Consider the following 14983-nt stretch of genomic DNA (forward strand, 5'->3'; position numbering starts at 1 on the left):
GCGAGGTCAGAGATGGTTTTGAGGAGATGGTTTTGAGAGGGGACGCGTTTTGACCCTCATTCCCTAGCGCGGGGGAAGCCTCGCACCGGCAGCGCTGTCCCGCCCCGGGGGCAGCGGCGGGAGGGCTGGGCGGTCTCCGGGGCGGGCGGCCCCGCTCGGGACCCGCCTCCCCGCCCGGGGCCGGGCGCCGAGCACCCTCCTCCTCCTCCCCCTGGCCCAGGCGGGGGCTGCCCGCGGCGCCGGGTCCACACAAAGCGGCGAGCGGCGGTGCTTCCGCGCCGCCCGTCCGGCGACAGCCGCGCCGGCCATGGAGCCGCCCGTGCCGCCGCCTCAGGAGCAGCCGCCGCGCCCGCGCTCGCACACGGTCACCACCACCAGCAGCTCCTTCACCGCCAACCTGTCGGCCAGCTCCAGCACCCTCGCCTACGACAGGGAGTTCCTGCGCACGGTGCCCGGGCTCCTCATGGTGACCGAGATTGTGAGTGCCCCGGGGGCGCGGAGGGGCGGGGGAGCCTCGGCCGGGACTGGAGTGAGGAGGGGTTGGGGTGTCCCTCAGCGCATCACCCCGTGCGGGTCCCTGCCCGCAGGTGAAGCGCGGGGGAAGGACGAGCCCGCGGAAGCAAGAGCGGCTCCGCGGCGGGGGCACAATTGTCCCGCCTGGAAACTGGAAAAGGAGCGCAGGGCACACGCGGTCTGCTCAGCCTCCCGTGGTATCTGCGGTATCATCTCGTCCCGTAGCGGAAAGACGAGTTTTGGCAGACAGGGAGCTGAGTTTTGGAGACTTTTCTGTAACCACATTGGTTGTGTATGCTTTGCACTTGATAGCACACGAATAGTCATGATGTGAGAGTTTATTAAACAATTTATCTTTGTTTCCTAGGTCAAAAAACCCCCATTTCCTTACATTCTTACTGCTTAGGTACACCTGTGCAGAGTAGGAGATGAACTGCTGCCTTTTGGGCTTGATAGTGAATTTTTTTTTTTTTTTTTTTTTTTTTTTTTTTTTTTTTTTTTTTTTTGCAGGTAGTCTATAAGGTGTAAATGAACATACAGAGGGCCAGGCAGTGCTAAATTCGGTCACTTGCCTTAGTGGTAGGCACTGAACAGCACAACGCCCGGATCCCACTGCAGGCCTGTGTGCCCTCAGTGTGTTGAGCCACAGATACTCAGCATCTCCTCTTAAAAATTACGTGTTTCATTCCATTCATCTACACTATTCATAATTAAGGGTCTTTAAAAGCTGGCTTCCCCAGCTAAGTTTTTGAGTTTCCTGTGTGAAGTTTTTGTTGTGCTGAAGCTTCAAGGATTAACTTATCAGATCACATTCGTTTTCAAGGCTTGAAAACACTGTGCTTCACCAGAGCAGTGGAATGGCTGTTGGTTTTGCTGACTTCAAAGTAAAAATAACCAGGCAAAGCTTCAGGCTGGTGTATGATGTGGGACCTCTGGAAGGAGCAGTGCCATTGGAGAGAGGATGCACACTGAGATGCCAGATTGCTGTGCACGCCGATAGTGATGAGACTGTGAGGTCAGAGCCTGCTCCCAGCTGGTGCCCTGTGTGCCAGTGTCTTTGGGAATTCTGTCGATCTCTAGTAGATAGGTGATTGTAGGCTTATTTTGGCTGTTAAATACAGGAGATGCTTTACCGTCAAAGCTGTGGTCGATCTGTGAATAAACAAGTCTTTGAAATAATAGCTGCTTTCTTTTCCACTCTTTTTCAGTTACTAATTACAACGGAGTTATGTACCTTTCTAGTACTTTATCTGAAGAGTGATTCCACTGTAGATTGTTACAGAGGTGCCCAAGGCTTTTCCAGAGCCCTGCTGGAATGTCATATATTCATCCTGGCTGTGAATACTGGATCAGCTGCACTCACATTGAGCTACATGACCACAGGGCATGGACAGGCTCTTGCTTACTCTTTGTTGGAAGTGTGCCTTCTAGTTTGTGTTGACAGGTGATGTCGTGCAGCTTACCTTTCTAAACAGTGATGATGCTTTTTAGAGGGATTTTGTTTCCTCTCAGCCGTTCCTAACTCCTGGGATAATTGTAAAATGTGAAATGAGCAGTTCCTGGCCAACTCAAAGGAGCTAATAGAAGTCTCTAACGTAGATTAACTTTTACAGGTTTGCAATGGTGTATTTGAGAGAACAGAGTACAGTTCTGATATTAAGCTGAAAGGTGTAGGGCAGGTCCTACAGAAGTGGAGTACTGATAGATAGTGCCTTTAAGGAAATACTTCTAATTCTTAACTCCACTTATTTTAAAGCAGCTAGGGTAGCTGTTCTTCGGTGAAATTAAAGAAAAATATATCAGTGAAGACCTTTATATGGAATTAGTTGAAAGAACCCCAGTTACTAAAATCAAATAGTGAGTTTATATGTGTTTATATATATATATATATATATATTTGGCATTGGGTTTTGGTTAAACATTTTCCACCAGTTTGGTATGTTCTTTTTTTTTTTTTTTTTTTTTCCTGAGAGAAAATGTACTTTAACAGAGCATGACTAGAGATCCCAAGATCTCTACTTCAAAATTTGCTGTGCATATTCAGCAGTACTGGAGCTGTGTACCCTAAATCAGCCTGTTCTGATTGCTGTGCCTTGCCTGCACCAATTGGCCCTTCAGGATATTTCTGACCCTCAGTACTGATGCCCCAACTTATAGCATGATCCTTCTGCTAAGGATTTGCAAACCTGTAAATAAGACCAGCATGTAATTCAGTCTCAGGAGTTTGCAGCCGGTAGATCTTTTCCAGTCTAAACTCTGAGCTCTGAAGGACAGCTGCTGTGGTAGAAGCATCCCTTTGCTTCTGGTGCCCCTTCTCTGGGACACCTGTGACACAGACAGGGAAGAGGACTGTTTTTAGTCATATCTGCTATCTCTGTAGCTACTCATCTGCCAGATCCCATGTCCCATGTCCCATGTGTTAAAGCTGAGCTAGGGGCATTAAACAATAGTGCTAAATGCTCCGAGAGTTTGCACTCTCAGAGTGGGGCTGCATAAATATTTGATTATTGCTGCTGTCAGTCAGCAATGTGCATGCAGCAAGAGGGGTGCAGTCTGTGTCTCCTGGCTCTGAAACTCTGCTGTATTCCCTGTGTAGGCAAAGGGCAAATCTGTGTTATTCTTTGACCAAAGAGAATGGAAAAGCAGAAAGTTACCCCATAAATGAAACATTCCAGCCCCTTAAATGGAGGATCTTGATCAGGTTTTGCTCCCACGTCCCTGATTCGCATACTGTGAAGATGAATTAACTGCTGTGTGGGTTTCCATGTGTGCTGGTAACCAGCCTACATCTGCACTGAGGCTGTGGTTTAATGGCACAGTAAATTCAGCTTAACAGTTCCTACTAAGAGATTCTTTGTAGTCGTGCAAAGCACTGGTCTGCTATTAACTCAGTCTCCTGTTTCAAATTTGTTCAAAATGAGTTAGCTTTATAAAGACAGGTTTTATGATGGATCAGGTATTATCCATCCTTTATGTAGCTGCTTTAGAGCCTGTGTAAATGTGGGATGAGGCTGACTGTGCCTATTCAGCAGTAATAGAGTTATGTACCCAAACCTGGTTAATCTTAATTCTGTAATGCCTTTTGGTCTAGCACTGCATACATCCAGCATGAATGAGCTCAGAAATGCAGCCTGAAGTATAGGCTAAATTACCTGGTGCTGACAGATTTCCATTGCCTTTGATGTCGGCTTCCATGACCAGAGCAGGTGCAAGGTTTCCTGCAACTCACTTGGAAAGAACTGGGGTCGGTTCATTTCAGTGGAAAGAGCAAAGTGGAAAATGCCACTGGGTTTCTGAGAGGCCTTTGGAAACTGGCATAAAACATAACTGGTGCATGGAAGGCTGTCCAAAGCACTTATATACAGAAGTAGTGGTGCTTGCTGAACAGGGCAAGGGGTTCTGACTCTGAAAACTTGCATTTACTGGCCTTAGTTGGCCATTGACTCTGCAGGTTAATTTATCTGCATCTCTCTAACTTCTCAGAATGTCTCATCCATTCATGGAATATGTGTACTAATCTTTGTAAGGAGCACTGAGATCCATTGGTGGAAAGTAGTACAGAAGATGTAAGTGGTGTTACACAGAGTCTTTAAATGAGAAAATGAGATGTCAATTGCCTGGGTTGACACTGAAGTAAAAATACATCATATAAAGTAATTGATACTGATTCCTACAGTGTAGCACCACCAGTCCCCCTGGAGGATTTACAGTTTCAAAATGAGCAAGTATAGCAATTTCTAGAGATATCTTTTGAGTGTTTCTTTTCTGTGAAATGATGGCCCAGAAAAGCTACATTTATCTTCCTGGGACTTTTATGGCCAAGAAAAATGATGGCAAGTGATACCTTCTCAGAGCTTTAAATTATCTTCTCAAGTCAAGCATTATGGATCACTTTGGGGAGGTGGAGAGTTTTGTGGTTGCTATGGATGTAGTTATAAAAATATTTACTTTCTAGCAGGATGACATTGATCTCTTCAGATTGTTGCTTCATACCAGTGTGTTGCTAGATGGAGCCTCTTGTAAAACTTGCACTACTGATTTTAAGGCTTGTGATGGCTATTTGACCTTGACAAAAACAAATACTTCTATAGCTTGGAAAGGTTTGGAACGTTGTTACTTTGCTGCTGCTGCACTGAGATCTTGTGATGGCATAAGTTTTAGTTAATTGTACTTACAGTTGCATTTCTTTATGCTGTTCCATGCACATTATTCTTTGAAATGCCCAGAATAAAATAGGTACTTGAAATAGAAGCCTGATAGGAATTCATTTACTTTATTAGCACCACATAAAATTGTGGTTCAAATTTATGTTTCTGGACAATAAAAATAATTTTGATCACTGGCTCATTATTCTTCTTCAAATGTTAGACCTTTGCAGGTTTAATTCATAAAGGAAATATTGTTGACTTTGTTTATTCTAGTAGACTGATGACCCTCAGAATATTAAATAGATATTGAAAGTTAGGTCAGATCTAAGATATTGAGGTTGCCAAAACCAGAACAACTGGAAATGTGCAAGTATTTGTTTGACAGACTTTTCACCTTTGTCTTTTTCCTGAGAGAAACAGTACAAACAGCATCAAACTCATCTACTGATATTCAAGTGTTAAATTAACTCAGCAATAAAGCCATATTAATGTTTAGAAAAACAGAAGTAATGCAGACGGGATGATCTACTGTGAGAAAGCTAAAAAAAAAAAATTCTACTAAAGCTCTCCTTGCATTTAGCTTTTTCTTTTAGTCATACAGCCTCTCTGACTGCAGTTCAAAGTTTTATGTGTATTTACCATCCTCCTGCCCTCCCATTTCTTGGGAAAGCTCAGAAGAATAGAGCAGAAACATGGAGGGAGTTCCAAAGAGCCTCTCTCCTCACCTGAGTGGCAGCAAGACTTTCTCTTCTTTCAGGAATAGTAGTGATGTTTTTCTTTTTTCTTATAATGTGATTTTTACTCCGATCATAGCATGTCTGCTTGCAAGTAGTTGACAACACTGAGCTACCTCCTGACATGTTGAATAAGTGCTTTGCCTGGAGGAGATGTATACAAGCACCATCTTAATATTATTCACTTTGAATTACTGAATGGAAAAAACCAAATTCTGTAGTGACTAGTCAGTCACTTCATCCAGCAGCTTCATGCTCCTATGCATGAATAAGAAAAGACACAATACCAAGTCTCAGCTCTCTCCTTTGGTCTTGATCAGACAGAACTCTTGCTGAAGTCAGGTTTCAGTTCTGCCTTTTTTAGGTGCTGTTTCACTGCTAACCCTTAGCTGTCTTTAGTGTACTGAATACACACATCTATATGATTTCCATCTTCCTTTAGGATCATATAGTTATTTTAAGTTCTGTTTCCTGTAAGGTCTTTGGTTTCCTGGACAAGATCAGGGTGTTTCCTTGGGAAGAGAGAACTGTTTGGGGGACACAAGAAAACAGAACCTTTTGAACGTGCTCCAAGTGATGATAGAAACAGTGTTAGGGCTAAAATGGTAGGAGGGTGAAAATGCCTCTTAAACTGAATGAAGATATTTTACCAAAGGTCAAAAATGCAAAATATTCCCAATACGTCAGAGTTAAGGTACAACACGTGTGAAATGTCTTTATCTCTTCATGAGAAGAATGCTTTAAAGTCATACTTAAACTTCTCCTTTGTTGTTGGGTGGATAGTGAATATAATACAAATCCAACCCACTCCCCCCCCAAACTCTAGAAATTATTTTTCTTTTGTGCCTGCAAAAATTCTTACGTGCACAAACTTATTTTTAAATAAATAAATAAATAAATAGATCATTTGGGGCTTCAGTGGCCTGTGTCTGTATGACAGTGAAATGTGCAGTCCTCCCATTATTCCTAATGGAATAGGCAGAGCTTCCCAGGTGCTTAGCTTTAGCATGATGCTGTGGCTGGGTGTGAGTCCTATGTGAGGGTAAATGCTGAGGGGGCCATCATGGTCTGAGGACAAAAGTCAATGATATAGTTGTAAAGAGACTGTGACTGCATTCCTGAAAATTGCCTTTTTCCAGATATGCACAAGAGTCCCAAATCCCTGGGTAATCATGCTATGGGAAGACAGTGATAATGCCAGATACCTGATAATGATGGAGACACCCGATGGTGCATTTTGTCCTAAAATTAATTCAGATCCTGGACTTGTCTGTGTCTCTTTTCTTTGTGGTTGTTCATTTGTTGTTCAGTTGGGATTGTTGGGATTTTTTTTTCTCCCATTGTGTTATATTCTTTTTTTTTCTCTTTCTGCACTGTCATTCCTGCTTTTTGTTTGTAATTATTTATTATACTCTGTTAAGACCACAGATTAGAGGATCTTGAAGTGGTGTATGCCTATCTAAGAACCCCTGTTTTCCATGCAGTGTATGATGAGGAGGTGTATTTGTTGGCAGCATAGTCAGAATGTGAGCACAAAAAGGACACAGAAAGAAGTTGTCTATGGGTCACACCAGATTCTTGCAAAATCATTAATGGCCCCAGGTTTCTGAGTCCATTAACAAAATGCTACTTCCAGAGCAAAAGCAGATGCCTTTCACTCCCTGCCCTTTGGATGGGAGTACTCCTGTGTACCTGGGGAGCCCACTGATGTGTCTGCTCTGTTCCGTGCTCTGAACCTCCTGTGTAGTACCAACAGGCAGGGTTGGAGCAGAGGTGCCTGAAAGATTCTTCTTAAAAAGAAGAATCTCAAAACCACAGAAAAATTCCCTTGGGGACTCTGAACCCTTCAGAATGGGAAGTGTGGAGGGAATGATGATGTTTTGTTGTTGTTTGTTGATTGCCTTCTCATTCAGCCTATTGTTTTTTCCTATTCTCTTCTGGGAGTAACAGTGCCATATATTTAGTTTATAATGGTCATGCAGACATACATATATGCATATATATGTGTACACATACATTTATATATCTATAAATAGGTTTTAGCTTCATTTTACTTTGGATAAAGTACATATTGTATTGTGTGATATTTCTGCACTTTTTCCCCTTTGAATTCCAGAAAAACAGCAGAAAGTGTGTCCTTACAAAGAGGACCTAGCTCTTTTTTTTTTTAGTGTCAAACAGCAAATAGCTTTTAGCATCCATCAGGCCTTTGGCAAGGTAGTTCTGTTCCTGTGGCCTGAGCCAGTTCCCCATGGAAGCGGCTGGCACTAATTCACCTGCCTCTGAAAGGACCAGATCAGGTATAAGGCTCTTGAAACTCCAGTGAAGGAGGGACTGAGTAAGGAAAGAATCAAGTCACTGCTTTCAGTGGCACCTGGGACTGGTCCAAGGAAAGTTTAGTGTCATGCTTATGTTAATGAATTTAAAGAGGCTGAGCTCTTGGTTCTACACACATTAATAAGCTATCCAGGCTTTGCCAGACCTCTTCACTGCACAGGCTTGGATCAGTCCTGGGTGTGACTGCATTTTTGCCAAGCTAGGGAACAATACTGAGTGTTTACACTGACCATTTTTGCAAGCTATGGGTGTGCAGATGACACTGATGCAAGCACAGGTTTGCTGAGAGAAAAATCTTCAGAGCAAAGCAAAACCAGTTTCAACAAATTGGTATTGTTAGAGGCATGCAGTTTGTTCTGGGCAGCCACAATGTTTCTGGTCTGATTTAAGATGTGATAAAACCAGATTTTGTAGAACTGAGACAAAGTAAGTAGGTGTGGTAATAATCAGTAAGGTGTCAGTCTCTGGATATATCATAATCTAGTTATGAAGAATAAGTAAATTGCAAACATCCCAAGCAGGATCCTGGAAAGAGGCCATGTGGGAAAAGCAGCCTCTCTGATCATACTCTGGTAATCACTTCTGGTCTTTGACTGGTAGCCTAATGTGCACAACTTGAAAGGAAATCTGTCAAGAACCTCTGCTTTATACCAGAAAATAAGAACAGTTTGTATCATTAGCTTTAAATGTGGCTGCCGTGTCCAGGCCTGAATTTAAATAAATTCAAGGTGACACTGTCTTTGCACAGATCCATTTATTTAGCCTCAAAGTTGTGCAGCTGCTAACAGGCTCCCTTTTTTTAAATCTTTCTTGGCTTTCTTCTTTTTTTTCTTCTTTTTTTTTCTTTTTTTTTCTTTTTTTTTTTTTTTCCTGTCTGTCCCTTTAATATATATTTTCGCATAGGTTCTCTGCATTCAACAATAATGCTAATCCAAAGGCCTCAGCTCATATGGCAGGTAATAGCTGAATGGGGCAGCATGGTTTTGAGACAACTATAGGTGAAACTTAAAAACTGAGACAGTGTTGCAGGCAGGAATTCAGCACTGAGGGACAGTGGAAGAGGTTAAAAAAATGATCCTCTATCAAAAGGAAAACATCTACAATGTACCTTTAAAATGACACTTCAGCTGATAACATCAGCCTTGGTTGCGCCCAGCCAGAGACAGCCACTGCAGGGCAGACTGACAAGGATCAGGCGAGAAGGTGAGTCTGTGGTGATTGCCTGTTACTACTGCTGTAGGTTGGAAAGTATAAACAAATGCACAATTGTCCTTTTACAGGATCAGGACACAACTATGATACATGCTGGGGAGAGCGGTGCTATAATTCAGTCCTTTGTGGGGAAAAAAGACCAAAAAATGACAGCATTTGTGCTGATTTGGTTGTAGTTTAATTTATAAACGGTGAGGTACCTTGCTATCAGGAACCCCATGTGCTGTTTCAAAGAGCTTGCATGTGTATAGGTGCTTAATAATTAACAATTAAAAAACATTATTATGTTATTAAGGTCCTGGAAATTAAGCACCAAAATTAGTTTCACCTGGCAGTGTTGGTTTTGTATTGAATTGTGTGCAGGTACTGGAATCCAGTCAAAACCTGCTTGATTGTGGTTTTTTTATCAAGAAACTTCTGTCATGGTCATTGCACAGAAGAGCTTTTCTAGGCGTGACTGGGATATTGTGCACACAGCATTGGAGGAAGTCATGTTGTGAGTAAGGAAAGGGATTATTCAAAGGGAGAGGATGGTCTCCTGGCTAATTGCTTCCTTGGAAAACTTGATTTTTATCTTCTCCTTCAACCACAATATTCCTATGGGATGCTAGACAAGGCAAGTAAGCCCTACATTTCAGTGTGTTCACTCTACTCCTTGTTTTCTGAATCCCCAGCTTTGGGTCTGAGTTGCAGAAAAAGCAATTATTCTCAGATGTGTCTGAAAGTCAGTAGGAGCTCTGTGTTCTGAAGATGCAAAATGCAGTGCCGTAATAAATGCCGTGGGAAAAGAGTTTTCCAGAAATTTGGCAAGAATTGGCTTTTGACTCTAATTTTAGTGCACTGTCTAAAATTAGGATAGCATACTACTCTATCTCAGAGATGTGTTTAATAGTTTATTGATGGACTTGTGGGGCAACACAGATAACACAGTGTTTTTCAAGAGCCCAAATGCAAAGCTGAATTGCAGTTCTGCAGGCCATGCAAGTAAACAGGCAGAAAGCAAAATAAGGGGAAGCATTAGTTCTGAAGGAGGTTTTCCCTTTTGTTACTGCATGCAGGTAGTGGTGTGGAGAAGGGGAAAGTATATGGTCAGAAAATTATAGGCTATAGCATAATGTATATTTAACCAAGGATAGAATTAAGATGTGTGAAGAACTCATTTCTGGAAGTGTTGCATAGTTAGCTGCAAGTATTTCAACATGTTTGTCCCTCTCTCTTGTCCACCCCTCTGCCTCTGTCCCAAGTCCTAATTTCCCATCTCTCTTCTGCGGTGGGTTTGGTTTGGTTTTGTCTCCCTGCCTCATTTCTTCAAGCCCTCTTGTCCAGCAGCTCCAGGCAACTTGCCAAAGGCCTGCTTTGCATGATTTTCATCTGCTCTTCTTCAGGCTTGACAGAGAAAATCAATGTAGAAAATGCAGCTCCTACACAAAAAATTTGGGGAAATGTTGTTTTAGGAGAGGAGATGTTGGGCAACTGAAAGAACAGGCTCTGAGACATCCATGTATGAGACATCCATCTTTAATGGTTTCATAAAGCTGTGGGTGGACAAAGCTATGAAAAATGCCATAGTATTTTAGAACAATATTAGAAATACTGGTAGTGATACAGTGATTTAGGAGGTTGTTGGTGAATATTGTGACATGTTTAGTTCTTGCATTCATCCAGAATGCAACTTTTTCTAAAACAAAAGGCATAAAGCAGGCTGGACAGAGCTGGATTTTTTGATACCAACTACAATCTTGTGGTGATCTCAGTGAAAGATGAAAAAGGCTGAAAAGCTCTTCAATATAAGAGATTCAGGCTGCATGGAAAAACAAGATCCCTGCTGGAATTTCTGATTGATGCTTCAAGGCCTCTCTATGTGCATAAGCCATGTTCGTTGGACTGTGCAATGCAGTCGTAACAGTTACTGTCAACAGTCATTGCTAGTTGGCCTCCAAGCTGAAAATATTTTCCCTTCCCCATGTTGGTACTAAGATATAGCACAGTACAAATCAATACATTAATTAGTGTTCTTTTTATTTCTCTTAATGCATGGGAAGGAGTTTGGATGCCAAATAAAATTCAAACTTGACAGAAAGACAATTGTCATTGGGAAACTACTATATTTAATTTTGGAAAACCACAATCCTTATTTTGCTCTTTTGAGTACATTTTTATATTGCTGGGACTTAACTTTAAAAGGCAGTGTGCAAGAGGAAAGTAATGACCTACTTGAAGAGATGGTTCCTCTTGTGGTGTGTTTTCTGCTTGAAATATGAGCATCCATGTAAAGATGTATAAAAATAATTTTGAACGTACAAAGCAGGCCAGTGGAACTGTAATTTAATGATGGAACTTGCCGTGAGCGAAACAGTGATTAACAGCTTATATGTTACTAGGTACAATTTCATTGTTGCATTTGATATATTGAAAGGATTTTCTGTTTAACTTCTCAGCAAAAATGGTAGGAATCTTACCCAGGAGAATGAGGTTTCCAGGCAGTTTTTTTTCAAACTGGGGATTTCTTCCTAGACTTTGGCAATCATGAAACGTGACCAGACGCTTGTACAAAGAACTTGACATTCTCTTTATGCAGTAACAGACAACTATCTAGCAAATGTTTGCTTGAAGTAAGCAAGTCTAGATAATGTGTTAAAGGTGAGATGGGGTCTCTTGTAAAGTGTTTTACCAGCTCAAGTTAAAATTAAACTGAGTACACAGCAACAAATGAAAAGGAATTCTCTAAGGTTGGTTACATCTAATTTTCACTCTCTTGTTAAGCTGTACAGTGTAATGCTAGTCCTGGGTGGGGGGGGGGGAGAAAAAACACAAACCCAAAGAAAAATCCCTCTCGCCCCAAAAAACCTCCAAAAAAAAACCCCAACCCACTCTATACTATGTCTGAAGTAATTTTCACTCTAAAATCTTAGCTTAATTTCAAAATGCCTCTTCAATTTAGGTCTCAGTTTAAAAAAATGGCAGAAAAGTGAACTTAAAAAGAACACTTTATTTTGACTTGTGTTGGTTGGTGTTTCTGTAGATTACATATTGCATGAACAATGTACACGAGCAAGAAGATGTGTCGCAGACATCTTTCATGAAAAATCCTTTCTTAGGATTTTTCCTTGTGAGAAGCTGCAGTTTCAGCAACCAAAGTAAACAATGGTTATCTGCTGCTGTGGAATGCAACAGGTAGACCCATGATTGGTCTCCTGTGGGTGTTTGGATTTCTTGACCACTCATGGCAGAGCTGGCTCTTGCTCTGTCTGAGACACAGATCTTTGTTAATTCATTCTTGTCTATTCTTAGCTTAGCTAGCTTCTGAAGAAGCCTTTTCCTTTCTATTTCCTTTTAGTATAGTCTTAATGTAACATATATAATAAAATAATAAATCAAGCCTTCTGATCATGGAGTCAACATTCTCGTCTCTTCTTCATCCTGAAAACCCTTGTGACCACAGTCACAAAGATGACCCTGAGAACTGGTGCAAATACAGTCCGGATGAGTTGATGGGAACAAAATCAGATTAAGATCTAATGTACACAAACAATATTGTTATGAAGAGAAGGTTATAATGAATCAGTTCTTGATGCTCTTAAAACCTGTTGTGAATTTCCCATTGACTTCTGTCATTCCGACATATCTGCACACGAAATGAAGAGAACATGAAAGGAACATGAAAGCCAACCTACTGTGCAGTCTGTGTGCTCTAATCAGCGCTGGCATTGTTTGTCAGACTCCTCAGGACAGCAGCTCCTTCCCGAGAGTCGCTTCCTATCCCCTTGTTAGCGTTTGGTGAAGGGCGGCTCTGATGTTGCTTCCGTTCGGCGCAGAAGAAAAGGGTATGCCCAGAAACTTTCCCCACTGTTTTCTTCTGCCAGGGCCATGGATTAGTCTGATAAAAGAGATCACCTTCCTTAAGACCTTTCCTCTCCAATCCTCCTGCGTGGAGCACTCACTGTCAAATTAGATTCAGATTAGAAGGAGCCTAATTAACAGCTTGTACCATTTTCGTGTTGACCTATTGTGCTAAAATTGACTTTGGGAGGATAACAGGCACAGTTAACCCACTTGGTACCAAGATTACCCCAAAAATTCCCTGTCATGCTACCTGTTTCTTGTGCACAGTTTCTTTGGCTTGAACATCTAGCTGATAGATGGTGAAAGGGGAAGCTGTTCAGATCCATTGCTTGGACATGCTCTTTTATAACCCAGCTGCCTAATTTATGTATTTCTTCAGAGCTCCCTATAGTCATGTATCCCACAGTCCCAGGACATATCTTATTTTGTAATGAAACACTGATGATTTTTTTTTACACCCACATCATGATTTTATTAAGTCCTGTGTATCAAAACAGCTCAGCATCACAACTATCAATGTAAATTTGTTTATTCAATACAACAGATGGGTTTGTCCCATAGCTGTCCTGCCTTATCACTGGATTATCAAACGATATATGCCTTTTCCTGGATCAAATTGCTGTGCATGCTGTGCTCTTCCTTTTCCCTTTGTGTGAACTAGCAAAGCCCCCAGTTTGTGATGCTTTTCAGTGCCCTAATTCCTTTTTGGTTTCTTGGTTTTATGTGCTAAGACCTGTAATATTGTTGGCAGTAGGAGATTACAATACATGCCTCTGTGTTTGTACACATTTCATCATGGTGGGCTGAGCTTTCAGTGTGTGTGGATGTGGGCATTTTGATATAGCAATAATTCATAGCTTGAAGAAAGGGATATCTGCTTTTAGTAGTACTAAAAGTACTACTTTTTTAGTACTACTTTATATATATGTATAAAATTTTTTAAAGTTATTTTAAGATTTTTTTCCCTTTTTGATTTGAAACTAGTAATATCAGGCTTTGCAGGGAAAATGTGCTAAATATCTCTGCACACAGACTTTTTGAACAAAAAGCTGCCATGTCATTGTACAGGCTTTCCCTTCCCCCCTCAGTGGGAAAACAGGAACTTCTGGGGGGGCAGTAAATAGCTGAAATACTCAACAAAGAGCACTTGAACAAAAGGCTGGTAACACCTCATTATTGTATCTGCACTATTGTCATTCTAGGGAAGAAAATATTAGGCAGAAGAAAGCAGTGATCCAAATCTGAGGAAATAGAAAGGGGAAAAGGTGTGGAAGTTAGCTAAGTAAATATAATTTAGTTGATTGTGTATATTGGAATGCAGTAATATAAACAGCACTACAGGAAAAGGCTTGGGTTTTTCAGAAGAACCATTTGGGTGGGAAGGTCAAGCTGTAAGCTTGCATAGTGACATGGAGACTTTTTATTCAAAAAGCTTGTGTGCAGTGAAAGATATTTTCAAAGTGTTTTTCCCTCAAAGCAAGTGTAGAGCACACTCTCACTCTGCCTGTAATCCCTGAGCAACTTGGCTGTTGCTACCTTACCTAGAGCTCTCCTCCCCATAACCTTGGTGTGTGTGCTGCCTCACTTACTGCTCATGAATCACAGCTCACATGCAGACAGACTTTGACAAAGCCAGTGGCTGCAGTTTTGGATATTGGTACTTTCAGCTGCCTGCACTGCCCCAGCAGCTGACCCAGTCACAGCTCCCCTCAGCCTGAGCTGTGATCTGAGCACAGCAGTGGTGGTTGACTCTAAACTGTTTGGTGGTGGAGTCTGACAAGGGGACTGGCCCCATTTATCTGCCTTTCTCATCATCAAGTGGTCGATGCTGTGGGAGCCTTGTCCTCCCTTCTCACAGCTCAGTCTGCGCATGAAACCCTGTCCTGGTCTGCTCACTGGGCTTTGATAGTGCAGGGGATGGGTGGAGGCTGGATGGGATGGAGACCAAGCAGTGCTATCTCTGTTTCATGTTGTACTGAGGAGATTTCCCTGAAATTTAGAGCCAAGTTCTAGCCTGGGCTAGGATTGAAGGCACACTTTGCTACATCCATCTGGGGGTTGTACCAGCTTTCGGTCTGACAACACGTTTGTCTCCCAGAGGAAACAGCCCTGCTGACAGAGGAGCTTGAAGGAGAATGTGTGGGAAATACCTTACCACTAAGAGGTGTAATTGCTCTAAACACTTTCAGGCATGCA

At 41.9% G+C, this 14983-nt stretch overlaps 1 protein-coding gene across 1 annotated transcript in view; it reads left to right on the forward strand.

Moving 5' to 3' along the window:
* The first annotated feature begins 262 nt into the window (after positions 1-262).
* The window catches only part of CMTM8 (CKLF like MARVEL transmembrane domain containing 8), a 35442-nt gene continuing 20721 nt past the window's right edge, over positions 263-14983 (forward strand). Inside the window, exon 1 of the mRNA XM_066571562.1 lies at positions 263-478. Within this exon, the coding sequence (XP_066427659.1) occupies positions 308-478 (171 nt within the window). The 5' untranslated portion in view covers positions 263-307. The remainder of the gene's footprint in view (positions 479-14983) is intronic.

The sequence above is a fragment of the Molothrus aeneus genome, chromosome 1 (assembly GCF_037042795.1).
Source record: "Molothrus aeneus isolate 106 chromosome 1, BPBGC_Maene_1.0, whole genome shotgun sequence".
Classification (NCBI taxonomy): Eukaryota; Metazoa; Chordata; class Aves; order Passeriformes; family Icteridae; genus Molothrus; species Molothrus aeneus.